Here is a 27,511-nt window from a genome sequence, read left to right as displayed (position 1 = left end):
TAGCCTATGATAAGATTCACTAGGACTTTACAAAGTTTTATTATTTAGTGAAAGGCTTGCCATGATCTTACGAGATTTTATAATTGAGTAAAATATTCGCCATGCCTCCTGAGAGATTCGCCAAAAAATTATATATACATATTATATTATTGATAAAATCGCCTTCCATTTTTCCTATATACCATGGAGATTCGCCCATTTATTATATTTATAAATTTAGGGGGGGTTCTTAAAATTTTCCCTAATCACTATGCGGGCTACTTCGGTTTCCCCACTTACCCCATGGACATACATGGTTCACCTTTTTCCAACTCAGTCAAACACAATCAAAAGTTCAACTTGATCACAGTGTTTCGAAATCAGGAAGGGTAGTTTAGCTCGCAAGTTGAAGATTTTCAGAGTATAAGTTTTCATCTCTAGTGTTGCTCCACTGCCAGCAGGCCTGGACAGTACCCCGGTGGAGTCATGCAGGAACACACGCATTGCTCCACTTCTAGTGAGCCTGGTCAATACCTCGGTGGAGTTGCATGCTTCACCTCTCTGCGTAGGAAGCCTTTCTCTTCTTTTGCCTCTGTATTTTTTAAGAGGACCATGCATAGGCACTTATTTATTTTTGGGGCGGAAGAGGGATCCCGACTTATTGAGAGCAGAAGAGGTTGTTCCTTCAGAGAAGAATTTAAGACCTCTGACATAGGTTTACTCATTTATATTTTCCCCTTCTCCATTTCTACTAGTGACTAGGCTTGAACACACAGAGCAAACGGCTGAGTACAAGCGTGGGACTTCTCATTGTGGACATAGGTTCATGGTTGGACCAAAAATTCCCTTGCGGATGACTCGTATTTTCCGACTTCGTCGGTCGAAGGTTACAACCAAGCACAGAGAAGATGAACATAAGTTTGGCCAAGTGCTATAGTGTCACAAGTATCTTCTTATCTCAGCCACATACTCATTCAAAATCCAGAACACAGTAGATGGCAGCACTTATTTCCAAAAACAAAAATAGTAAGGTATTAAGCAACTCAAGCAAACGAAAACAAAAATAGTAAGCAAAGAAAACAAAATGAAAACAAAGAAGTTAAGCAAGGCAAAATTGAAAACAACAAGCAGTAAGAAGACTATGTACATGTTACGAGGCGCGGCCCGACCTACTGGAAGTAATGCTTGAGATCTTGGTCATTGACGGGAAGGTTTTCAATCCTCCCGTCAAGTGATTGCAGGAAGTATGTGTGTGGGCCAAGCTTCTCATGGACTATGTACAGACCAATCCACAAGGACTGTAACTTCGTATGCCTGCCTTTGTCTTCATGGGACTTATTCCATTTCAAAATCTAGTCACCAACATCAAAATTAGCTTTCCCTACAGAATTATTATCGAACCATATCTTGATATGGTTCTGGTGGAGTGAAAATTTTTCTTTTTCTTTCATCCTTTCTTCTTAAAGCTTGTGGAGTGTATCCATCCTACGTTGAACTAACTAGAAAGGCTTGCCTTGGGATTCTTGGGATAGCTAGAGTGCAGGAAAGTAGATATTAGGTGGAAGGATGGCTTCTTTACCATAAACAAGGAAGTATGGTGAGGTATTCATAGAAGGTTTGGGTGTTACGCGGTCAACCCATATTTCATTCGTTAGAGTGGTATGCCAGTTGCGTTGCTAAGAGAAAACAATCTTTTTTATTATGCGGATGAGGTTTTTATTCATGGATTTATCTAGACCATTTCCTTGCAGGTAGTAGTTGGATGAGTGTTTTAGCACAATACCATTTTGTAATGCAAAATCATAAAGTTTTAAAGACGAAAAGTACGTTGCATTATAAAAAACAAGTGATACCGAGACGTCGAAGTGTGAGATGATGTTCTGCTGGAGGAAGCTGGTGACCTCTTGGTCGTTCACTTGTTTGAGCGGAACTGCTTCTGTCCACCACGTGAAGTAATCAATTGTTGTTAGAATGTAGCATTGTTGTTTTGATGAATGTGGGAAAATCTCCCCAATGATGTCTAGGCCCCATTGTTGGAACAGTTCAATCACTGTAACAGGGTGCAGTGGGGTTGCTGACCTTCATATTCTGTCATCACATTGCTAACAGACCGAGCACTTGTGGGCATAAACACGTGCATCCTTGAATAACGTGGGCCAGTAGAAACCGGCTCGCATAACTTTGTGCACGGTGGTGTTTCCCACAAAGTAACCCCTTGCGTGTCCATCATGCAGATCTTGTAATACCTTCTCTGATTCCTGTGCCTCCAGGCACTTGAGCAAAACTTTGTTGCTGTGATTTCGGTAAAGAACTTTGTGCATTGACTGATATGCTAAATCTTTGAGGAGAAATTCCCTCTTCTGTCTAATGGAAAAGTGAGAGGGTACGGTGTCGTGATCAAGGTACTGGTGCACATCTGCATACCAAGAGGTTCCGTCTTCAGTGGGTGTTGCTCGCCTTATGTCATACATCTCAACTTCCTTCTCCCAGCCGACAAGCTCTTCTTCACTCTCCGAGGCGTGTACTGCTTTGGCTGCGAGTCTGTAGAGCCCATGTCCTTTGATTGTGTGAACCAGCTTGATTTCAAGATCATACTCTTGCAAGCCTATCATCTAGTTTGCACGTTGTTCACCCAGTTCTTGTTGTACAAGCAATGTGCAGACTACTGGGTGAGGGACGTAGACTATGCAGTGATTCTTCAGCATGTAGGGCCTGAAGTGTTTCACCGCCTTGTAAACTGTGTATGCTTGCTTATCAACGGTGGGGGAGTTGAGTTCTGGTCCCTGCATGCTTACGCTCATGAAGGAGATGGGACATTCATTATTCATCTCGTCCTTCTAAGTGAGTACTGCAGTGAGCGAATTATCAGAGGTGAAGTTGTATAGTAGGAAATCCTTCTTGAAGTCTGGGTTGTAGAGTGCAGGTGCTTCTGCAATAGCCTGCTTGATCCGAGCGAATGCATACTTTTCCCTCTTGCCCCAGTTGTAGACCGCATCTTTCTTGATCATGTCCTACATGGGCTTGACAATTTGCACATAATCCGAGATGAACTTTCGGAGGAAGTTTATCTTGCCCAAGAAGGACTACATGGCTTTCTTGCTGGCTGGGTGAGGGATTTGAGTAATAGTTTTGACCTGGTCCAGATCCACCTTGATCCTGCTTTTGGAAACAATGTGTGTTATGAAACTAGCTCACAAAAAGATAGAAAAGAGAGATCCACGCCTTAGAATTCAGCCTCTTCGAGGGGGCAACCTCCTTTACATTACATAAATGAACAATTCTTGGATGATACAAATGACAAAACCTCCTTTCTATATATAGGAGTCTAGGGAGTCACAATATAATCCAGCCGACCTAACAATAATAATATAAAGCCACAAAAATAACAATAGAGGGATTCTATGGGGCACAGAAATAACAATATGGGGGTAATAGGGGCACAACAATATAAATAAGGGGTATAACTACAATAGTAATGGGGTAATCACTAGTATTATAGGGACCCAACATGCCCCTCTCCTTCAAAAAAGTGTTGTCCTCAACGCTTGAGTAGTTCTGGATACTTCTGCATAAAATTCTCATCCTCCCATGTGGAATCTTCAGCGGATAAGTTCTTCCACTTGATAAGATACTCTGAAATTGATCGATTTCGTAGCTGTCGAGTTCTTGTTTCTGTGACTGCTTCCGGTTCCAATATAATTTTTCCTTCCTCGTCAAGTTCTGGCAATATTGTTTGAATTGGGAGCTTGTCACCTATAACCTTCTTTAAACATGAAACATGGAAAACTGGGTGCAATCGAGAAGCTGCAGGAAGCTCCAATTTGTATGCCATAGTACCAATCTTTTGCAACACCTTGTACGGACCATAATACTTTGGTGATAATTTATTATCCTTCTTAGCTTGCTTTAGGGACATTTGCTTATATGGTTGTAGCCGTAGGAATACCCAATCACCTACATCAAAACTTCTTTCACTGCGATGTTGATCTGCCTGTTGTTTCATTCTATTTTGTGCCAACACGAGGTTATCCTTTAAGAGTTGGAGGACTTGTTGTTGATGTTCGATGTGATGTTCCACTGCCTGAACCTTAGAATTTTCTCTTAAATATGATGTGATGGATGGTGGTTGATACCCATAAAGTGCCATAAATGGGGTCATTTTTGTTGCTGTATGGAAGGAAGTGTTATACCACCATTCAGCCAGAGGCAACCATTTGACCCATTGTGTCTGTTTATCAGATACAAAGCAACGAAGATATCCTTCCAAACATTTGTTTACTATCTCAGTTTGCCCATCAGATTGAGGATGATAAGATGAGCTATGAGCTAACTGAGTACCAAGACAAGAAAATAATTCTGTCCAAAAATTTCCAGTGAAAATGGGATCTCTGTCACTTACAATAATCTTTGGGTTTCCATGTAGCTTTTGAACTGTTTCCATAAATGCAGTAGAAACTGTACTGGCTTTAAATGGATGTGATAATGCACAAAAGTGTGCATACTTGGTAAGTCTGTCAACTACCACCATGATGACACTCTTTCCCTCAGACTTGGGTAAACCTGTGATAAAATCCATTGAAACCTCCTCCCAACGTTGGCTTGGAATGGATAAAGGTTGTAATAGACCCGGTGTCTTAATTGTTTCAACTTTATTTTGCTGGCAAACCAAACATTCCGCCACAAACTTTTGAATATCTGATTTAAGGCCATCCCAAAAAAATTCCTTCTTAACCCTGTGGTAAGTTTTTAAAAATCCTGAGTGCCCTCCTAAGGGAGAAGTGTGCAATTCCATAAGAATCTTTTGTTTTAGCTGGGAATTCTTACAGAGGTATAAGCGATCTTTGTACCATAACGAATCATTTTTCCAGCTAAATGTATCAGAAGTACTGGAATCTTGTTGTAGCTTTCGAATAAGTGCCCACACTTCTTCGTCATTCTTCCATTCCTCCCTTGCTTCGTTTATCCAATCTGGTTGGATAATAGAAATGGCACACAACAATGCTTCCACATCCTCATCCTTTCTTGAGAGTGCATCTGCCACCACATTTTGCTTCCCTTTTTTGTAGATGATTTCAAAGTCATAACCCAACATCTTTGTGACCCACTTTTGTTGCTCTTCAGAGGATAATCTTTGTTCTAAAAAGTATTTAAGGCTATCATGATCCGTTTTTACCTTGAAGTGTCTTCCCATTAGGTAGGGTCGCCATTTCTTAAGTGCATGGAGTATTGCCAACATTTCCTTCTCATAAATAGCTTTGCTTAAAAACTTTCCCTTGATTGGACGACTTTCAAAAGCAATGGGTCTTTCATCTTGCATTAGAACAGCACCAATTCCATTTCCTGAAGCATCACATTCCACAATAAAGGTTTTTGTGAAGTCCGGTGTAGCTAAGACCGGTGCTTGGCACATTGCCTCTTTAAGATGTTCAAAGGCCTTTGTTGCTTCCGGAGTCCATGAAAATGAATCTTTCTTCAATAATGTTGTTAGAGGTGCTGCTATTCTCCCATAATTCTTAACAAACTTGCGATAATACCCTGTCAACCCAAGAAATCCTCGCAGATGCTTTATGGATGTGGGGATTTTCCATTCCTTAATGGCTTTAATTTTGCTAGGGTCTACCTTAACTCCTTCATGAGATACAATATGACCCAAATATTCCACCTCCTGGACTCCAAAGAAACATTTGGATCTTTTTGCATATAATTGTTTCTCCTCCAATAGTTGTAGCACCCTGTCAACATGTTCAACATGATCCTTCCAAGACTTGCTGTAGATTAGTATATCATCAAAAAATACTAACACAAATTTTCTAAGGAATGGTTTGAAAATTGAATTCATCAAACCTTGAAATGTTGAAGGTGCATTGGTAAGGCCAAAAGGCATGACCAAAAATTCATAATGACCCTCATGAGTTCTAAATGCCGTTTTCGGAATGTCTTCAATCTTCATTCTGATTTGATGATATCCCGAACGAAGATCCAACTTGGTGAAGTAAATTGATCCATGCAATTCATCCAGTAATTCATCAATAACAGGAATGGGGAACTTATCTTTAATAGTGAGCTTGTTGAGCTCCCTATAATCCGGACACATGCGCCATGATCCATCCTTCTTGTGCACCAATACTACTGGAGCTGAGAAAGAACTTTGACTCGGTTGAATTATACCAGCCTCTAGCATTTCTGCAACCATACGTTCAATTTCACTTTTTTGGACATAGGGATATCTGTACGGCCTGATGTTTGGAGGAACACTTCCTGGAATCAGATGAATAGCATGATCATGATCACGCATAGGTGGGAGACCTTTGGGAGTCTCAAATACCTTGGAATGATTGTCCAGGACTTTTTGGAGATCTGGAGAAATAGATGATTCCAATGTGGAAACATCTAGCGAACATAATTGTGCAATTACACCTCTTTGCTCCTTTTTTAGAAGCTTTGTCATGCCATTAGAGCTGATTATCTTTCCTGGTTTCCCTGCAATACCCCTTAATTCAACTTCCTTTCCTTCCACAGAAAATTTCATGAAAAGTTCTTGAAAATTAAAAGCTATTGTACCCAAGGATTGTAGCCATTGGACTCCTAGTACAACATCAGCACCTCCCATTGGAATGGAAAGCATTGGGCTAGTCAATACATATTCTCCCATGGATAGCTTGATATTATGGCACTTTCCAGAACAATTTATTGTTCCTCCATTTGCAATCATCACTTGACACTCTGGTGCTGGATATAGGAAGCAATTCAATTCTTTTGCTACCCTACAATGAATAAAATTGTGGGTGCTTCCTGAATCAATCAACACTATTACCTTTTTCTTCTTGATTTGTCCTTCTATCTTGATGGTTTGAGGAGTGGTAATTCCCGCCAATGCATTACAAGATATGGTCGGATTTATTTGTTCTTCATCTAGGCTTTGTTCCTGGAATATATCCTCTTCTTTTGACCTTTCTTGCTCCTTTTCTTCTTCCTCTTCACAATCTATGTAGAATAATTTCTTCTCAGCACACTTATGACCTTTTGTGTATTTGCTATCACAATTGTAACAAAGCCCTTTTGCTCTTTTTTCTTCCAATTGTTGTGGTGTCAACCTTGTAGGTTGTGGAAGACTATGGGCAACAACACTTCCGTCTTTATAGTTGTGAGTGGTATGCTTCCTAGTTGCCATAATTTTGCTTTCCATTTTTCTTGCTAACCTGAATGCCTTCTCTAATGAATCAGGTTCCCAAAGGCGCACATCATGTTGGATATTATCCTTTAAAGACCCTATGAACACATCAATCCTATGCTCCTCTGGAATATCTTTTACCCTTATGTTCAATTTTTGGAACTCCTCAATGTGCTCCATTATTGAACCCTTTTGTTTGAGACTTATCAATTGGCTAAAAAAAGTGTTGCTTTTTGTATCCTCATAATGTGCTATCAATTCTTCCGTAAAAATTGCCCAAGTGATAAATTGTTTACGAGAACAAAGCCATTGATACCATACAAACTGATTTGGTTCCAAATATAAAGTTGCCATACGTACCTTTTGTGTGTTTTGCACATTATTGAGATCGAAGAATTGCTCCATCTGTAATATCCATGTGGCGGGATCCTTGCCATCAAACTTCCTCATATCGATTTTTGGAACATGGTGAGTCTTCGATCCAACATTAGAGTCTATGGAATCATGATTAACATTTCTTTTGTTCTCATCATGAGTTTCCTTTACTACCTTTTCACCATTAGTGACCCTTTCTTGTAGCAACTTCTTCAATTCATCCATCTTATCATCCATGCCATCAAATTTAGCGTCAATCTTAGCTTCCATGCCATCCATCTTAGCTTCCATTCCCTTTATCTTAGATTCCACGCCATTTACCTTAGATTCCACGCCACTTATCTTAGCTTCTGTTAGCTTTTGTGAGCGTGACATTTGTTGCACTTGTTCTTGTAATTTTGATATATCATGTAGCATTTCTTCCTCTTCTTCATGAGTCATGCTAGAGCTTTCAGGTTCCTTACTAGGTGTTTGCATTTTCTTTCCTCGGGGCATCAGTTACCGATAATAATGCTTTACTATGCCCTTTGAATTCCGTTAAACCAAGCTTACACAAAAATTAAAAAAAAACTACACACCTTTTTTCACTTTATAGAAGCCTGATATTGAATCTGATGTATCTCTGTAATTTCGGATCATCCAATTCTGAAATTGCTACCTGTAGTAGCCTTCTGCGTCCTCTTTCCAATGCCACAAGTCTGAGCCAAATTGGATTCTCCAAGGAAGAGTTATGTGAAATCTCCCACAGTGACTTGCTTTTAGACTGGTTCAGTAGAGCGAACTTGTACGACGTGCCACGAGTCACTGTTTCAACCTTTGAATCTGAAACACACACACAAGAAACTACAGTCCGTCCTCTTTCTGTACCTTTTTATGAAATTTCAATCCGATCCTCAGAGAGAGAGTTATGACGATTTTCCCCAGGTCACCTGTTTTGAATGTAATTCAGGAGTCTGCAAAAAGACCAACTTCCTCAGATCATATCTCCGAAAATATCGCGAGAAAAGCTCTGAAATTTGGACCCAAGGTTCAGCGCCAATTCTTCTCAAATGGGTTTTTTTGCGACTTCTGAAACGTCACAGAAAAAAAGTTATAGCGAAAATGCCACGATGACCTGTTTGGAGCAGCGAAACCCTAGAATCCAAAGCTCTGATACCAAATGTTATGAAACAGCTCACAAAAAGATAGAAAAGAGAGATCCACGCCTTAGAATTCAGCCTCTTCGAGGGGGCAACCTCCTTTACATTACATAAATGAACAATTCTTGGATGATACAAATGACAAAACCTCCTTTCTATATATAGGAGTCTAAGGAGTCACAATATAATCCAGCCGACCTAACAATAATAATATAAAGCCACAAAAATAACAATAGAGGGATTCTATGGGGCACAGAAATAACAATATGGGGGTAATAGGGGCACAACAATATAAATAAGGGGTATAACTACAATAGTAATGGGGTAATCACTATCATTATAGGGACCCAACAATGTGTCTCAGGAGGTTCCCCTCAAACACTATGAATACGCTCTTCTTGGGATTCAAGTAAATCCCGTATTTCTGGCATCGCTAAATTTTTTTCTTTAGATGGCGTATATGGTCCTCACATCTTCTTGAGAACACGATCACATCATTGAGGTATACCACTACGCTTTGTTTGATGAGTCCACGAAAAGCGATGTCCATGGCGGGCTAAAAGTTTGAACCTGCATTTACAAGCCCAAACGACATTCATCTGTAAGCGAACATACCCCACTTGGTACAGAAGGTAGTCTTTAGTATGTCAGGTTAAGCTACCAGAACCTAATTGTATCCTGAAAAACCGTCGAATAGGGAAAACATATGTGCCCAGATACCATTTGCAGAATGTGGTCCATAGATGGCATGGGGTAGTTGTCTTTGTCTGAGGCGCGGTTCACTTTTTGGAAATCAACACACAAGTGGATTTCCATGGACTTCTTGCATATAGGAACAAGGTTTGAAACCCACGTGGAATGATGAACTTTGTATATGATCCGTGCATCCAACAGCTTGGTAATCTCTTTCTTATGAGGGGTTCAAGTGACGGGTGTACTTTCCTCAGCTTCTACTGATATGGCTTAATCCCTTCTTTGATCGGAATGATGTGTTGGATTATCCACGTGTCATAAGTTTTTAGATCATCGTACGTCCACGCGAACACATCTCGGTACTGTTTGAACAGGCGGACAAAGGCTTGCCGCTCTTGTTGTGTATAACATGTGTCGAGATTGACGAACTTCAGATCTTGTTCTGTTCCCAAGTTGATCAGTTCATGCGTCATGGTGGAGCTATGGGTTTTGTTGTTCCTCGGCCCCTGAAAATGTTCTTGCAAGTCATAGAGATTTTCCAAAGATGTTACACCCTTTGTGATAAGGTGGCCTTTCCTGTTACCAGCATCTACTCGCAGAGAGCGCTCATGCTCGTCATCATCTATCGATGCATCTTTGAAGACATCAACATTGGCTATGAAATGCAGTATCTGTTGATCATCATTAAACACATATAAGTTAGTTATGTTATCCGGGATAGATGGTTTATACAAAATTTGAATAGTAAATCTATCCCTAATCGGTGACATTCTTGAAGTTGCTTTGCCAGAGCATTGGCAGCTGCATTACGCATACGTAGTACATCAGTGATGTTAAATGCTTGGAAGTTAGAGATCAGTCGCCATACCTCTTGCTGGTAACTTTTGAGATGCGGTGACAAACAGTGAATGGTGTTACGTACTCGCCGTACCACTATCTCTTAATCAACTACCACTTTAAGCGCCACCACGTTGAGGCTGATAGCTTTATGCAAGCCCAAAATGAGTTCTTCATACTCAACAACGTTGTTGATGCACTCAAACTCCAAGTGACTTGAAACCAGATGGTTCCTATTATATGGGTCAATCAAGACACTTCCAGCTCCTAGCCATCTTGTTTCTTTGATCCGTCAAAGTACATGGCCCACAACTCATCTGTACGCGGACTGTTTGACATGCTTGTACTACTTCTACTGCTACTATTGGCACAATGTATTGTACATGTTTCATTACCATCAATTGGGAAAGGAAGGAGTCCCAACTGCATGTTTGGTGGGGTTGGAGCTGGCTGTGCAGGATAACACCCCAACGTTGTTTCCAGGAGGCAGTTGCCAAACATGAGTTCTGCGAAGGCCAACAGTTCGTTCTCGCCATTGAGGGGAGTGACATTGTGCTTCATATACCTCTCGGATACCACCCGAATTTGATTATTTTTGCCATTGTATGGAAGCCACATGTGCGACCAGTTTGTAGAAAAATATCTGTTCAACTTGTTGGACTAGTCTCTGTTGAGTAGTAGACCGTATGCTTCCAGTATGTCCACAACAACTATGTTGATGCATTGGTGGACTCGACTTTCATGAGATAGTTGGATGATCACATCTCGGAGTTCACCAATGGCTAGTACAGATGTATTATCTCTATTATGTACTTTGTTTATTCTCCTTTACAACTGCCTATCTCCTGCTCTTCCTCTTCAATTCTAGTTCACTATTGGTCCTCTTCCTCTTCTTTATTTTCCAGGCAATTCATGAACTAGGTCTCACAAAGTTCAATCAACTAACAATTACGTCATCCAAAAATGCATATTTTTATAGACATAACTCGTTGACTGTTTGTATTTCAATGCAGGTATTTGAAGTGGTTTTGTTCGTCTTTCCATCTTCACATAATCCATTCATTTCAAATCCTTATCAGTGTTGTTGTCTTTTACTCAAAATTGAATCGACATTTGAAGTGGAAATAAAAAAATTATCAAATGATGTGTAACTTCTAGATTACTTGCCAATACTTTTCCTTCATTATTGGCTGGTCAAGGTGTTTTCACTCCTATATGTGAGCATAATGACTCACTTTGTCCAGCACTCCAATATAAACATATTCTTCTCACCTCAGTTTTAGTCTGAAAAGGGAGGTTTGGGTTGCTCTCAATTTGGGTCAGACCTTTTCCACATACTTTCTCTTGGTACAAATTCAAATCTGAAACATGCTACAAGATTTTCTTTTAAACATTGATATAGCTATATAGGATTTCAAATCATCGAATGTAGTGCTCTGCTTAAGCCTTTGAGCTCGTCCTGCTGAACTAGCTTTACTTCAGGGTCACTCCCTATGCATGATTTAAGAGATATATCACTCCATTGCAGAGAACAACACCTACTACAAGTGTTGGTATTTATGACAACATGTATCATGGACCTTTGTTTCATTGTAGATTGCCCTGAGAGATGTCTTGCTTGCAAAGGTGCTGGACTACTTTCATCATCTATTGTATTAATAAAATACTTTGATCTTGTTTCTTTTCCCTGAGAGATGTCAAGTTAATTGCAAAGGCATTGGACTACTTTCATCATATATTATATTCATAGAAGGACCCAATCTTATTTATTTTCCCTGAGATATGTCTTGAATACAAACAAATTGATTACTAGCTCTCAACTTCCTTGGCACCTGAGAATGGCCATATATAGCCATATTGAATTGACCAATTTTACATTGACAAAGGTCTTCAAAATTTGGTTTATATTTGTTCCATGTGTAAGTGATAATTAACAGATTGAATCCTCAAACACTTTGTCTCTAGATTGATTGGGATATTGAGCACAATTAAAAAGAAAACTGAACTCATTTGCTGAGTTGGTATTTCCACAGGTTATCATAACGCGTTGCTTAGGTGCATTGATGGTTCAACTCCTGTTTGGTATTGATCCTTTATTCTTATGCAACTTTCAGACCTGAGTGTCTCCCTCATTTCTTTGTGTAGGAGGAGGAGACTCACTTGTAGTTTGCTCAATGATCCATTGACAATTACCTCAATCATTGTCATATTTAAACAACACTCAACGCTTACCAAATAATCTATTGGAATTTTAAAAAGGTTGTGGAACAACTGTTGATTTGAGAGCCAAATCCATATGAACTACCTTTTGAAACTTCATCTTGACATCAATTTGAGGCTTCACACTAATGAAATGGACTTTGTCCTTGGTCCTCTTTATATACCTCACTATAATTATACTCAAAGTTATGGAACACATATTTTGTGAGGTCATAGGTGGAAAGATTATTGAGGTTTCTGTCATACTTACTTCCAATGCAAAATTCAAAAAAGGAATAAAGACCAACTTCATTAGTCTACCTCATCCAAACATGGGAGAATCTGCTGAGTTTAAAAGAAAGGTTGCTACAGGTCCTACACATGCTAACTTGGACTAGAACTTGTCTATGTCTCAAATTGAAACTTTTGAGACTGAGACTGATTATCTCTATCAAGATGAGGATGATAAGCATAAGCATCAGCATCATGAGAATGTTACCAGTGCCATTGTGGCCTTGTTCTTGCTAACTAACCTTTTACATCAATGCAAAATACAACATCAATGCCAAAACCTTCAACAATTACATCTGTAATAAGCACTTTTGTCCAATTAAAACATCAACTTGCCATTATTAAGCAAGATGTAACATTATAAGGAACTTGGTGGTGAATTTGTGCAAAGATGTGTAGTTTGGGGCATCCAAATAATGAGTGTCTATGAATTCAAGTTAAAGGGATTGGAAGAAAGAAGATATTGTGCACCAACTCATCAAGGAAATGGAAATAGAGATTGGGCATTATCACCTCACATATGTATATTTTATATTTTGTTTTGGAAATATTTATCTTATCTAAAATTAGATAACATTCAACATGTTATAATAATATTATTTAATTTAACTAAACTTCTTTTAATAAAATTATTTTAACATTTTTATTTTTTCAATTATGTAAAATTATAAGTTTTATTTATTAATAATATTTTTTTTTATTTATACATTTCAAAAAAATATATAATTATTCAAAAAGTAAAAATAGCGTTTAATCCATATATATATATATAAAATAATGTTCAGAATATTTCCATATGAAAAAAATACGTGTGCAAATAATAAATTTATAATTAATAATAACGATCAAAATATGATAATACTAATGATCTCGTAGTTTAATATAAATGATGTTGTGATATTATCAGATACTAATAGAAAATGGTGATCGAGATGGGAAAATGAACAGAGAAATGTTGGTATTGACTTGACTTGAGTGGGCGAATAAAGTGGTCAGAGAAATGTCGAAATAAAGTGGGTGGAATTATTCTAATAATAAATGGTGTTGCTCTTGGAAATTTCTAGGCGGAGGATTTGCCCGATCAAAGAAATGTGTGTACTGTCTAATTAAATAGGGTGCAAATTTCTGCAATAGCATGAAAATCACAATTTTATTAGATTCCAACCAGGCTTGGAATTTCAAATCCTTTTTGCCCGTCAAACAAAAATTTCATGACGTTTTTGCATTTTCTCTGCTTTTCATTTTACGTTCTAAGTAAATTTGGGAATGTCAACCTCCCACAACCACTTTCCAAACTGTTTCATAGAGTGCAGGACGCCAACTAAAAACTGCAGCCTCTACCAACTAAAAACTACAACCTCTACTCAGTTAAGAGAAATACCTAGTTTTCTCAAATGTTTAGCGCATTGAATATTTTCCCTACACACATTGCTAATCGAGAAATTAAATAAATGAATACAAAGGAGTTGTCAATTTCTATTGCTTTGAAACCCCAAAATAAGTCTCTTCAAGTTTTAGGTTAAGGAAAGCCTTCTTCGACATAGAAACCGTTGGAACTTGGCCCAATGACTACATAATGATCAATTGCCAAATGTTTATTTCAGTTCTGAAGTATCATCAACCTAAAGATTTACAAGTCCATAATAAAAGCTAATGCCTTTGACCTTTAACCAGTCAACACTAAACAATTATGCCCAAAATTTTCTCTCCAGTCGAACGTGAAAGAACAATGAATCATTTATGCGGAACTGTGAAACGATAATCAAAACTATATCTAACGATAATCAAACATGTATCTAACTGCATATTCATGTTATATCCAAAATAATGGCCGAGACTTTCCAAGAGTAGATCCCTTCACATTTATTCCTAAAACGCTTTCATTACTTTATGTAAATAGAGGCTGAGAAATAATAAAAAGAGAAATCAAACATTCAGTCTAAGGAAATACACATTAATAGTCTAGCGAATAAAAGGGAAGTCAAACATTCCAAAGAATTATGCAGGAGAGAAATCTAATAGTTAGGGAAAATACTCATCGAGCACACACCTAGTGAATTCATATAACTTCCCTATTGGGGAGAAAATTATAAGTCCCACTTTAGCATCACAGAGCACCTAGAGCTCATAAGTTTTCTTGAGCAGCCCATCCTTGAGCAAGGAGTCAAGGATGCATAGAAGGATGGCACTGTGAACTTATTACATTCCAGATCAAATTGAAACCCAATATTGGTTGATGATAACTAAACAAGCTCTTGAACCCCAAAAGTTCAAAATTAGAATCCGATAACAAAAAAGAAAAATAATACTAATTACAGACATACCAACTGTCTTCCGTTCATAGGGTTTGGTATCTTAATAAATAGGAACATAAATACAGTGTTAAAACGTCACAACATTTGGTGTTATCACCAATCTATTGACATAAAATTAATGTAATGTACTATAATTTGTACCAATAGTATAATGAAATGAGGTATCATAATATTTTACTGTACGCTATTTTACTGGCGTTTAAGCTATTATAGATTTTCACTGTTTAATTTTGAAACTGGAAGTCATTGACGAACAAAAAAATTTCAACAACCCTCAAATACATTCTGAAATCCAAAATACATCCTGGGAGATGCCAAATTCCATCCTGCACACACCTATTTATATATATAGGAAAGTACTGTTGGAGACGCACACCTATTTATATATACAGGAAAGTACTGTTGGAGATGCACAACGATATTTTATTTAGTATTATTTAGTTATTTTACATTTTTAAAAACTGCACTGATTTATATATACAGGAAAGTACCGTTGGAGACGTGCACCTATTTATATATACAGGGAAGTACTGTAGGAGACACATAGCGATATTTTATTTAGTATTATTTAATTATTTTACAGAAAGAGTAAATTTTAAATAAATTTTATTGTTGTTTTTTTAACTATATAAATGTGACACCTTAAAAAATTAATAATATATTTAAATTAAACTAAAACTATGTTTTAAAATATAACAACATTTCAATTTATTTTATTTTAAGATTTAGATTTTCTTGCAATAATAATTTGGATTACTTTTCGTACAAGTTTAGATCTCCACTTTCCAATTAACAAATTCAATGTAAAATTTTATCATTAAATTTTATTCTTTTAAATTTTAATATGTTGAATCTTCTTTATTGTTAAATATTAAATAAATAAAATTTTATAATTTAAAAATATATAATTTTTAATTTTTAATATAATTTAATTAAATTTAAATATTTAATATTTATCTTTATATTTATATTTGAATTTAGGCTTTTGTCATTTATATTTAGATCACTAAGAATTTTTTTATTTTCACATTTAATTTTTCTTGTTCATATGTTTTGCATTAATTTTGATGGAAATTTGCCCACAAGCCGTAAAATAGACGGTGATGGGGTGTAGTCTTGAGTCACTTCGTGATGTGAATGTCACCCATTCGAAACTCGGGCACAAATCCAGTCATGTTAAGTGTTGGTGTTCTAGTCATGTTAAGGGTTGGTGTGGCCTAGGCCAGGTTTAATCCCTGAGAGATTTTGATGGCTTGATGGAAATTTGAATTTCCATGTTACAATTCCAAGGGTTTTACATTGGTTTCAACATAAATTTAAATTTCCACTTTCTATAGTAAAATTAAATTTTATAAATATATATATATATATATATATAAACTTATAGACAAAATGGTATTTTTCAGTGAAATCCTAATATTTTACCTTAATATTTTTAGAATATTATAATATTCAATAATAAGGTTATTAAGGGTTATAAAAAGTTTAACAAAAATTAATTATTTTATTAAATCATCTTATTATAACTTCTTCTTTTTTTCCGAAGGTGGTAAAACCTATCAACTCAGGTGTCAAACCAACAGTGAGGACAGCCATCTCTGGCTGCTATCCGCGAATGCTGGGTTTGACTCATCACTGTTAAATAGGAAAACCACGCCACCTGGCATAACCCTCTCTGGCTGCTATCTTATTATAACTTCTTGTTTTAGAGTTTTATTTTATCAAAATAATTTTCCCTTAATTTTTTTGGTCAAAACCCTTTTTAACTTTTTTAACCTAAACAATATTATTACTTTATATATTTTTATAATACTATTATTTGTTTATTCACTTATTATTTAATATTTATATGAATAATATTAAACCATTAATTCTCTTTAGAATATTATATATAATAATATGCATATTATCTCATTCATGACTCTAAAATTATTTAATATTTATATAGGATTAAACCATTAATATGGTTATAAGGAGTTATAAAAATATTTAATTAATTATTTTATTTACTTATTATAACTTTTTATAATATTATTTTATCAAAATTATTTTTTAAATAATTTCCTTTACTTTTTTTGTCTAAACCTTGTCTATTTTCTGCTCTTAGTCAAACTAGCTGTTACCCTCTAACGGCTAGTTAGTAGCTCTTTACATTTATTTATCTCATTACGTGGATCTGGTTCTTCATCTTGTCCTAAAGATGAACCACACTTGCTGGTTCGAAACGGTAGACGAGAATATCTTTGATGTGATTTTTACCAAAAGATTTTGTTATAACTAATTTCAAGCAAATATCTCTGATGTGATTTTTACCGAAAGATTTTGTTATAACTAATTTCAAGCAAATTTGGTTCAAAACGGTCGACGAGAATCTCTCATGTGATTTTTACCTAAAGATTTTGTTATAACTAATTTCAAGCAAATTTGTGGTTTTTTGTTGTTTAAAATACATTTTTGAATGCATAAATAGATACAATACCATGAAAAACCTCGTGAGGCACTCAAATTCTACAGTTTGAACAACTTAAACTTGAGTTTCTAAAAATATCTACCAAATTAACCAAAACAAAAGATATATATATATATATATATATATATATATAAAATATTTGGCACATTTTTTTAATGTGAAATAAATAAAATTCTATAATCGTTAGATGTGTAATATTTACACTTAAATATAAGTTAATTAAACTTAATATTTAAAGTATAATAACGAAAAATGAAATCTCTACTATTTATTCTTATAACAAAAATAAAATATTTTTAATTATTTATTTTTCTCCATTATATGAAATGAGTATATCTATTTCAATAAAATCAATTCAATATAAATTCCTTTGGAGTATTAGACCTAATAAAAATATTAAAGTTAAAAAAGAAAACTCAATTTTCTCTTTATTGAAAATTTTTGGCTCCCATACTTTATTTATGTCAAATCAATACATGTATTTCCCTCCACTTATATAATTTCAATAAACTCATTTTAATAAAATCAAGTTAATATGAGTGACTTCCTCTCCTCCATTCTAATAAAGTCAGTCAACATGAGTAACTCACAAGCATTGATATAGTCTAATAAAAACATTAAAGTTGGAGAAAAATGTTAATTTTCACTTTGGCTAAGAAATTTCCCCCAAAATTTTTGGTAACACAAGAAAATCCTACTTTTCCTACATCTTCAAACTACTCCAAATCACATAGTTTTTTGCCACGCTTGCCACAAAAAATCATGTTGGACTTTCTCACCATCACCAATGCTCATTACTCAAGTTCAATTCCACCATTAACATATATGCTATACTCCAATGCACTCCAAATGCGTGTTTTTCCCATCTCATGCAAATATACTATGACATGCCTTCACACATGCATCTAGCTTGGCACTTACAATGCTCACTTCAACAATTCAAACCTCACCTTCTAGCACATTCAAGTCAAGATCAAAATCATTTTCATTCTCCAGTTTCAAATATAATGTTGTTGAACTTTCTTCGAAGGATAAACTTACAAATTCCACCTTCTCCAAACCAGCATTAAGTTTGTAAGGCGCGAGAATCTCTCACTCATAAGGTAGAGAGAGCTAATTGTCTTCTACGTCATTCTATATGCATCCTTTGACAATCTCTGCAAATTAAATTCATGATTAGACATGCGTTGAATCCTCTTCACAAAATTCTACTCCAATATGTACAAAATACTTCACAGGGTTCACTTCATTCAAATTGTCCTAATCCTTGTACTGGATTTCTTTTAAAAACGATAGATTAATCAACAAATCTATTATTAGTTTCAGACTCCACACGTATATTTAAACTCTTCGAGTTTAACATCATATTGCACATAGACTCTAAATTTATGTTAATTTTAAATTTTACATAAAGACTAGAATTCTTATATATTCAAACAAAGGTAATTCATGAACATAATTACATGAAATTCTATTTCATTTCACAAATGTGTACATACAGTTCTACTCAGAAATATTTGTTCCTCTCTATAGTTTGATTTCACATTCATTTGGCCATCCTCTTTTCCTCACACTTACTCTATTTTTTATTGTCCAAAGGCTTACAATAGATATAATTTAGAAACATCACAGATTTTTCTAGATTTTAAAATCACTCCATAAATCATTGTTGTCTTTGTGGGCCCTGGCCCAGGTTCAGCGTGAGTTAGCCAAACAAATCCCTACACTACTGGCCCTTTCGGCATCAGCCCGCAGAGCGCAGACTGAAGTCTCACCCGAAGCAGTATGGGGGGATGTTGGAACCAAGTTTTCGCACCCTGAGATGGTCGTGATGTCAGTTTATTCCCTTTGCCCCCTACTTTCACGCAAGTAAATAAGCCTTAGGGCCCTATCAGTCTACCCTTTATTCTTCCCTTCAGTACCTCCGCGAAAGTGTACAATTGACCTTCTTGCAGCCCTAACCTATGGTACAGGTACTTTCGCACAGCTAAGACAATGTATTATATAGGTTCCCAAGTTATCTCAAGTGTTTTACTTATCAGACTAATCAATCATAGTTAACGTCGCATAAACTGATATCCTTACTTGCATTCAATTAACCAATACAATCACATACATTTGTGCATCAAATAAACATTGTAAATTAAACCCAAAATGCAATATAATTAGATGCATTAACAGGGACTAAATACACAGTAATTGCATAATACTTCTCTTTATTGATATCTTCCAGTTTAATACAGACTCTATCCGCCCTGTGCATACAACTGCAAGGGTCCGTCTACACAGCTGCAGACTTCCACCCTAGGCCTCTGCACACTCAACTGCAGAGCCTCTACCTACGCTAAGACTTGAAACACTTAGACTTCTCTACCAAAACTCCAATGCTTCTTTTTTTCTCCTTACTACTGCCTAGAGCGAGCTTACTTAGCTATTTTTTATACAATCCCATGGTCCGCAGACTATGGGTAGATCTTTACAGCCAATTTGATACTTTACAAAATAAGGGCAGACAACCCTTTATGACTCTTGACACCTTCGCGCTCCGCGACCACAAAATGCAGAGACATTGCAATTTTATTACAAAATTGTCCCATAAAAATATGGGCTTTTAGCCCCAAAACTGCTCTTGGGGGAACTCATTCCCAACAGGCCCCAAGACAAACATGGTGACTCACCCTCGAGTCACTCTGCGGGCGTGAAGATCTTGGCGTGAAGACCTCCCAGCTCGACCTGTATGACGACAACCTTGGCAGTGCACTGCACGGCCACCTGCTTCACTTCTTCAACCAACTACTCTGTCGCTGGTCCTGAACTGTCAGCCTGAAGCTTCTGCTAAGTTTCTTGTAGACTAGCAAGCTTTCCTTCAATGGAGGCCATGACTGGATAAGCTTCGTCCAACCAGGGCTTCAAGCGTGCCTTTAGCACTGCCTCTTTGTGTTGCGCTGCATCTACCTGTTCCTTCAATGTTTTGGCCTCCTGCAGCTTCACCAGTCTCTGTGTGAGAGTGACGGTGCGCGCTGTACCTTTTACTTTGTCATAGCGCTATTGCAGTTTTCACGCCTCTGTCTCCAGCCGTTGTACATTAGGATCCTCCTGCAAACTCGTTAGGACCTCGAACGACTGTTCAAACAACCTTGTGCAGTCTGCTATTGCACTGTCTACTGCCGCTATCACCTCTGTGACAGCGGTTGTGTGCTGCTCCTTTACTTCCAGTGGAGTTGAAGGCTGGGCTTTCAATTGCAAATCTAAAATCTGTAGGTTCAGCTCTAGTTGAACCTTATCCAACTCTGTGCGAGCATCGCACACCCCTGTAACAAGCTTGTGAATGCGCACCTCGACTGGTTCTCCCTTGGAAATCGCCAACTTTGGGACAATTCGACATGATTCCTCCATGACCTGAACTATGCGCTTTTTTTGGTTAGTTACATCAGTCATGGTGGCAATGGCAGAGTCTCGCTATAGGGCCAACTACACATTATTAATCTGTTGTTCACTGATCACCTATAGAGCGTGTTGTTCGCGGGCCCTTAGCTCCGCGATCACCCCATCCTGCAGTGGGTGGAGTGTTGTTTGGTCCCAACTTACCAAGGCAAGTTAAGCTCTTAATTCTCTTATCAACCCAGGAAAGTACACTTAGAGGTGCTTACCTAAAATATATAGATCTAGAAGGCTCTAAAATTCTAATGGCTACCTAATGGACTAAATTAACAGTGTTTTCTACAAAAGATCCTTTATTATCCTTTTAAATCATTTAAACATCAATCTAAGGGAAACAAATCCTATGGAATTCTGGTTACAGAATAATAAAAAAAACAAAGTGTTGATGATTGATTGTAATCCTATATTCCCTTACAAGAATATTGCTTCAAAGAATTTATACAATCACAATAGTCCAAAGAAATTTCAATTTAAATCACACTGTGAATAAGATAGGCAGTGTTATAAACCAATCAGTTAGATCCCTTACAAGAATCATTTACCAAACTGAAAATTGAATTTTAAAACTCCATTCTTAAATCACTTCAGAAATAAGACTAGAACTATCCTTCAAAATTAAAGCTAGCAAACAAATCTAGAAGTTGAATGTCAGCAGCATTCAAATATCAATTCCAAGATCAAGATTAGTTGAATCCTCTTACAAGGCTCTCTCTTCACAACAAATTCAAGTTCTCTTTAACTGATAATTCTGCTAACATAACTTTAACTCTGAACATGAAATGATTAACTGCTAAATTCGAATTTGCAGCTAGTAAGAAAAACAGAGTAAAGATAAAGTGTACTAGCAAAGTGATGAGGGCCCTTCAACACTCCACAAGCACACTAAGAGATGATTCAAAAGAGTGTAGCTACTAAATCTTGAGACATAAAATTGCTGAAGAAGTTTGTATTAAGTCTGGAATCAAAGATACACAAGCTGTCTTCTCATATGTTCATAAAAACCATTCTAAAACATAGTTTTCCCATATGGGTTATTTATCGTGAATCCTCTAACAAAAGCAACTATTGTTTCTCCATCTAATACTAACAATATTCTATTAATTACATCCCAAGGAGGTCAAATTTAGGTCTGTTCCTCCATTTATGCAAAAATTCTAAAACTGGAAAATATCTTGTGCACAAAAATCAGGAAAAAGTGATGAAGTGGTTGGGTTTGACCAGCTTTGACTGGACACTTGTTTTCTCCAAAACTGAAAATGAATAGCTGTTTCACCATCCTTGTACATTGTACTTTATGCCCATAGTCTTCGAATTTTCCCACCTGTGCTGCAACATGTCAATCAATAAAGAAATCACAAGTTGTTACAACTTCCTATGATTTTTCTGAAAAATGTCATTTAAATATAAAAATTTCAAATATTAATCCCAAGCTTAAAATAACGAAAATGACAACATATGACTTAGTTTCTAAGGATTATTGTTGAATAATAAAGGTTAAATGGCCAAGAATGATGGTTAAAAGATGAATTTGAAGTGGAATGGACAGTCAAATTTAGATACCAACATCCTCCCGAACCTAAGAATTTGCATGTCCTCATGCAACCAAGTCCTAACCTGTCAAGTGTTGTCTTCTGCTGCTGCCTCTACCTCTGCTGCTTCAAGTAGAGCATTTATCTTCATTTGTGCTTCATGTTCTGTTTTCAGGATTTGATACTTTGTCTTAATTTCTTTCTTCTGTTTGTAAAGTTTGTAGGCCTTTCTACAAATTTGTATTTTATAGGTTGAGAGTTTCTTAACTTTCTTCTTCAGTTTTTCATTCTCTGCTTGGAGCTTTTTGCTTTGTATTTTAAGTGCCTCATTTTCTGCTTTTATTACTCTTTCTAACACTTCTGATTCCTTGAGCTCTTGTTGTAACTTCTCAACCTTTTTCTCCAATCTTCTTTTCTTTTTACCTGAAACCTGTTGTTTCTGTTGCTCTGTTTCTTTGTCTTTATCTTCCAATCCCTGTACATAGTCATATTGTGCTTGTTGTAGGACATCATCTTCCTCCAAAACTTTCCTTTGCTGGCCAAACTTTCTTTTCCTGGATTTTCTTGTGTAAGCAGTAAAAATTTTGTCTTGGTTGGCTTTTTCAACATCTTCTCTCACCATCCTTCTTGTCCTGACACTGCTGGTGGATGGAATAGAATTGCTTTGTCTAAATTCTGAAAATTTTTCCTCTATGGCATCTACATCAATCACTGGTTCTACATGTTGTTGCTCCTGTAAATTCTGTTGTCCTTCTTGTGACTCTTTGTTCTTCATCAGTGACAAATTCATTAGTGATCAAGAATTTTTCCCATGTTATACCTATCTTTTGTAATTCAGCTTCAATCAGAATTTTTATCAAGCCAAAATGATGTAAACTTGTATCCTTATTCTTCCTTTGCTTCTGCATAGTCTTAGACATTTTTGTCAGGCTTTGTAAAAGAAAATAGGGCAAGCTTATAGTACAATCTCCTCTCAAATGCATCAACAACTTAATATGATAGAGGAATACAACACAAAATCTACCTTCACAAGTTATAAATTTTTGAATTATATAAACCATCTCATCCCATGGATGGATTAACTAGCTTCTAGGGATCCCTGATTTCCAATCAACTGTTGATAATCTTGACCTGGATATAAAAGGTGCCCATGTTTTCTCCTTAAATTGTTTGGTTTTAAAGTATTTTTCTCCTTCTGGGCTTATACCAATTGCTTGAGCAATGGTGTCCTCCGAGACCCTAAATGACAGGTTGCCTACAACTGCCTTCTCCCCATTGAATGAAGAAGCAAATTCTTTTGCTGTTTGCTTGTTATGCCCACTGTGTTTTTCTAAAAATGATAGCCAACATTTTGCCCTAAGTATTTCTACACAGTCTTTATGATATCTAGAAGGGTCAAACTGTAATGGTTCTGCCCGATTTTCCATAAGAGGAAAGGAAAAACTATGTCCTGTTATCCTGTGTTTGAAAGGAATTTACAGTTTGTAAAAAATTCTACCATACTGTAAAAAAAAATGACTGCAGTCCTTCTTGCTGTAAAACAAATTTTTTTTACCAGAGTTTATGGTAAATCAACTACCTGGGCCTGATTTGTATGCGTAACTCCTGGAGGACGCTGCCAATAAAGTCGAAATCTCCCTTAATTTAATTCTGGTAAATGCCGTGCCTTCTTACGCGTATGTTGACAGTGTTATTGTCAACATACGCATAAAACGCTATTTTCTTTATAAAACCAGCATTTAATCCTTCAGGACAAGCATTTTCTACAGGAAATGCATTTTTCTTCCTTTGTTCACGGCCTGTTTATGTCTTAAATCCCAAATTTCTCCACGCAGCCTGTCTCAAGGGTTTTTAATGATGTCTTTGGAATCCTGGCAGCGTAAATTACTATGATGGGTATGGAGTCCTGACAACATAAATGGCTATGATAGCAATGAAGTCCTGGCAGCGTAAGTTGCTATGATGTCTATGGAGTCCTGGCAGCGTAAATGGCTATAACGGCTCATATTCAAATGATAACCTTTGGTGTCCTATTTTACGGTCTTCAAATTATGATGACTTGCTGATTGGACCACAAATCTTTTGATCACTTACCCTTAGTCATTTCGTGCTTTAAAAATGAAATTGGTAGGTTGAAAACCATACAAGTTTCGTAAACCCTTCATGACCTGCGCTGTGGCTGATAAATCCTCTGTTTTATGACTTGAGCTCTTTGAAAATTCAATCCTTAAGTATGCAATTAGTCTTAGTTTGGATAGGTCTATTGGTATCCATGACTATGGGTCAATTAGAATTACTTATACAGGATTAAGGAATATATACAAGGTTAAAAAAATAGGGATATATACAAATAGGGATATATGTTGCTCAATTATGATTTGAGCAATAGTTATGGTTACAAGGTATAGGTAAAAGGGTAGGACTTAGGATGTAAGAATGAATGATATAGGATAGGTTAGGTATTTAGAAACTAAAATAAAAAATTATCACAATTCATCATCAAAAGTTTGAAATTAATAAAACAAATTAAATACTTAAAATGAAAATTATTACAGCCCTTTAATATCTTTGTGTTGGAGCTTGTTGTTTGATATGGTTAGGCAAAATGTAATGGTGTCCATAAAATGCCTGTCTGCTTAAAGTTCCAGTCTTTTCTTGAATTTCTTGTTGATGTCTTCTTCTTTGTGATTTTCTTCATCTTGAATGTAATCTTTCTCATTTCTGATGTAATTTTCCTTTGAACAGATCCCATTGTAAAAATGTACTCAAAACAAAGCCTTTACCTTAAAATGATGACAAGTTTTCTTCTGAACATGTCTTTTCTGAGAAGTTATGAATGCAGGTCCCTTGCTGAGAATTGAATGATAACAGGCCCCTTCTGAAGAATGAATGATAACAGGTCCCTTGCTCGGAATTGAATAATAATAGGTCCCTTGCTGAGAATTGAATAATAACAGGTCCCTTGCTGAGAATTGAATAATAACAGGTCCCTTTTGAGATATGTTCTGATAATCTTGTTGAAAATGAAGACAAACCTTTTTCTACTGAAGATAGGAAATAGGAAAGCATGAACAAGTTCAGGCTTCCTTCTCCTCAACTGATGGTTTGACTTGTCCTCAAGTCATAGTCCTTTGCTCTTAAGATTTAAAATGACTTTTCCTTTTTGATTCTTGTACTCGAAATTTAAAAAAATAAGAATTCTTGCAAGCCAATTTCTTGGTTTTCTCACAGGAATTCATGTTTAGACTATGCCTTATCTAGTTTTCATAGCTAAACATTATTATTTTTGTTGTTTTTTTTGTTTTTTTTTTAATGTTTTATTATTATTATTATTATTATTATTTTTGTATTAATTTTTTTATTCTGAAATCAAAAAAAATTAAGGTTTGGATATTACAGTTGACTGTTGTAGTAGCTGTACCTACTTTTCCTGTGAAACAGTTCTCATAAAATCTTCTCTGTCAACAGGCTTATGGTAGATTCGAAGCCTGTGTCCATTGACAAGATATGTCTGTCCTTCTTGGTCTATTGATGTTACTTTGACTGATCCATTCTCGAAGATTTCAAGGATTTCATAAGGCCCCATCCAGTGAGTAGTGAATTTAGCCTTATGATCCTTGAATTTGGAATCGAAGAGCAATGCCCAGTTGCCAATTTGAAATTTCTTCTTCTGAATCATCTTTTCATGCCATTGTCTTCTTTGCTATTGAATCATTGTTGTTCTTTGCATGGCCTCTTGTCTCATTTCATCAAGCTGGTTTAACTGCATGATCCTTTCTTGCTGAGCTTCTGAAAGGTCCATCCCTAGGTCTGCTGCCAATTTATATGTGTGTATTTGGAATTCTATTGGCAACATGACCTCTTTACCATAGACTAGCTGGTAGGGTGAGAACCCTGTTGTATCTTTCCAAGTAATCCTATATGCCCAAAGTGCTTCATTGAGCTTGTCTGCCCAATTCTTCCTATTTGTGGCCACTGTTTTTGTCATGATGCCTTCTAATGTTTTGTTTGTAGATTCTACTTGGCCGTTGGCCTGTGGATGATAGGGCGTGCTTCTTCTATGCTTGATTTGGTACTTTTTTGTTATTTCTTAAACCAGTCTTGATGTGAATTGAGTTCCTTGGTCTATGACTATTTCTCTAGGCACTCCATATCTAACAAAAATTTCTTCAAATAGGAAATTAACCACTGTTTGTTCAGTTGCCCTTACCAGTGCCTTTGCTTTAGCCCATTTAGTGACATAGTTGGTACACACAAGAATGTACTTCTTACCTTTGGATGGTGGATTGATGGGACCGATAAAATCAAGAGCCCATTTTTCAAATGGCTCTAGATGCACTTGCGGCTGGAGTGGCATTTCATCAAAGGTAGTTGGTCATCCCATGCGCTGGCAGCTGTCACAAATTCTTACATACTTCTTTGTGTCTTTAAAAATTTATGGCCAATAATAGCCAAGACTAAGAATTTTGTGTGTTGTCCTCTTTGCTGCAAAATGGCCACCACAAGGTTGATCATGGCAAGAGGTTAGTACATCAATTATTTCATCCTCTCTAATGCATCTCCTAATAATCATGTCATAACCAGTGTAAAATAAATCGCCATTAATCCATGAGTATCTTGCGCTTTGTTTGATCAGCCTTTTCTTTTCCTTTTCTTTAAGCATAGGGTTCATTCTCCTTTGTGGCTGCCTTAGTGGCTGAATGCTAGTGTCCGTATAAATGTGGTGAGTGCAGGTTTCTGGGTGAATTCCTTGCATATCCGTGTAGTCCCAAGTGAATGATTTTTGGTATTTGTTCAACAAATGAATCAGTTTTTGTTCTTGAGATGTCTCTAGAAATGCCCCAATGTTCAATGTTTTTCTGGGACTAATTTCTATAGTCTTGCTTTGTGTATTTGTAATGGAATTGATTGGAAAAATTTCATCAAATATTGCTTTCAATGAGTACATCGTACATGTTTCTTGAAAACTTTGTGCCAACATATAATCTGCAGTAATGTATTGTTCATTTCTCAACTCTTCTGAAACCTCAGGTTGGGAAATAAACATTTCCACTAAATCTGCATTGTTGTTT

The 27,511-nt window shown here is 36.4% G+C and overlaps 1 protein-coding gene across 1 annotated transcript; it reads right to left on the bottom strand.

Moving 5' to 3' along the window:
* Positions 1 to 2,081: 2,081 nt before the first annotated feature.
* On the bottom strand, positions 2,082 to 2,591 carry LOC149200413 (uncharacterized). Its single transcript, XM_089400942.1, has one exon. It carries the CDS (start codon positions 2,589 to 2,591, stop codon positions 2,082 to 2,084), a length of 510 nt encoding a protein of 169 aa, XP_089257068.1.
* Between the last annotated feature and the right edge of the window lie 24,920 nt (positions 2,592 to 27,511).

This window comes from Pinus tabuliformis, chromosome 2_1 (assembly GCF_031772625.1).
Source record: "Pinus tabuliformis cultivar Carrire ecotype Pingquan chromosome 2_1, CPIR1, whole genome shotgun sequence".
Taxonomy (NCBI): domain Eukaryota; kingdom Viridiplantae; phylum Streptophyta; class Pinopsida; order Pinales; family Pinaceae; genus Pinus; species Pinus tabuliformis.
This window is presented reverse-complemented; position numbering and strand designations above follow the sequence as displayed.

Coding starts and splice junctions, on each gene's coding strand:
- LOC149200413 (XM_089400942.1), bottom strand. CDS start 2,591: ATGATAGGCTTGCAAGAGTATGATCTTGAAATCAAGCTGGTTCACACA.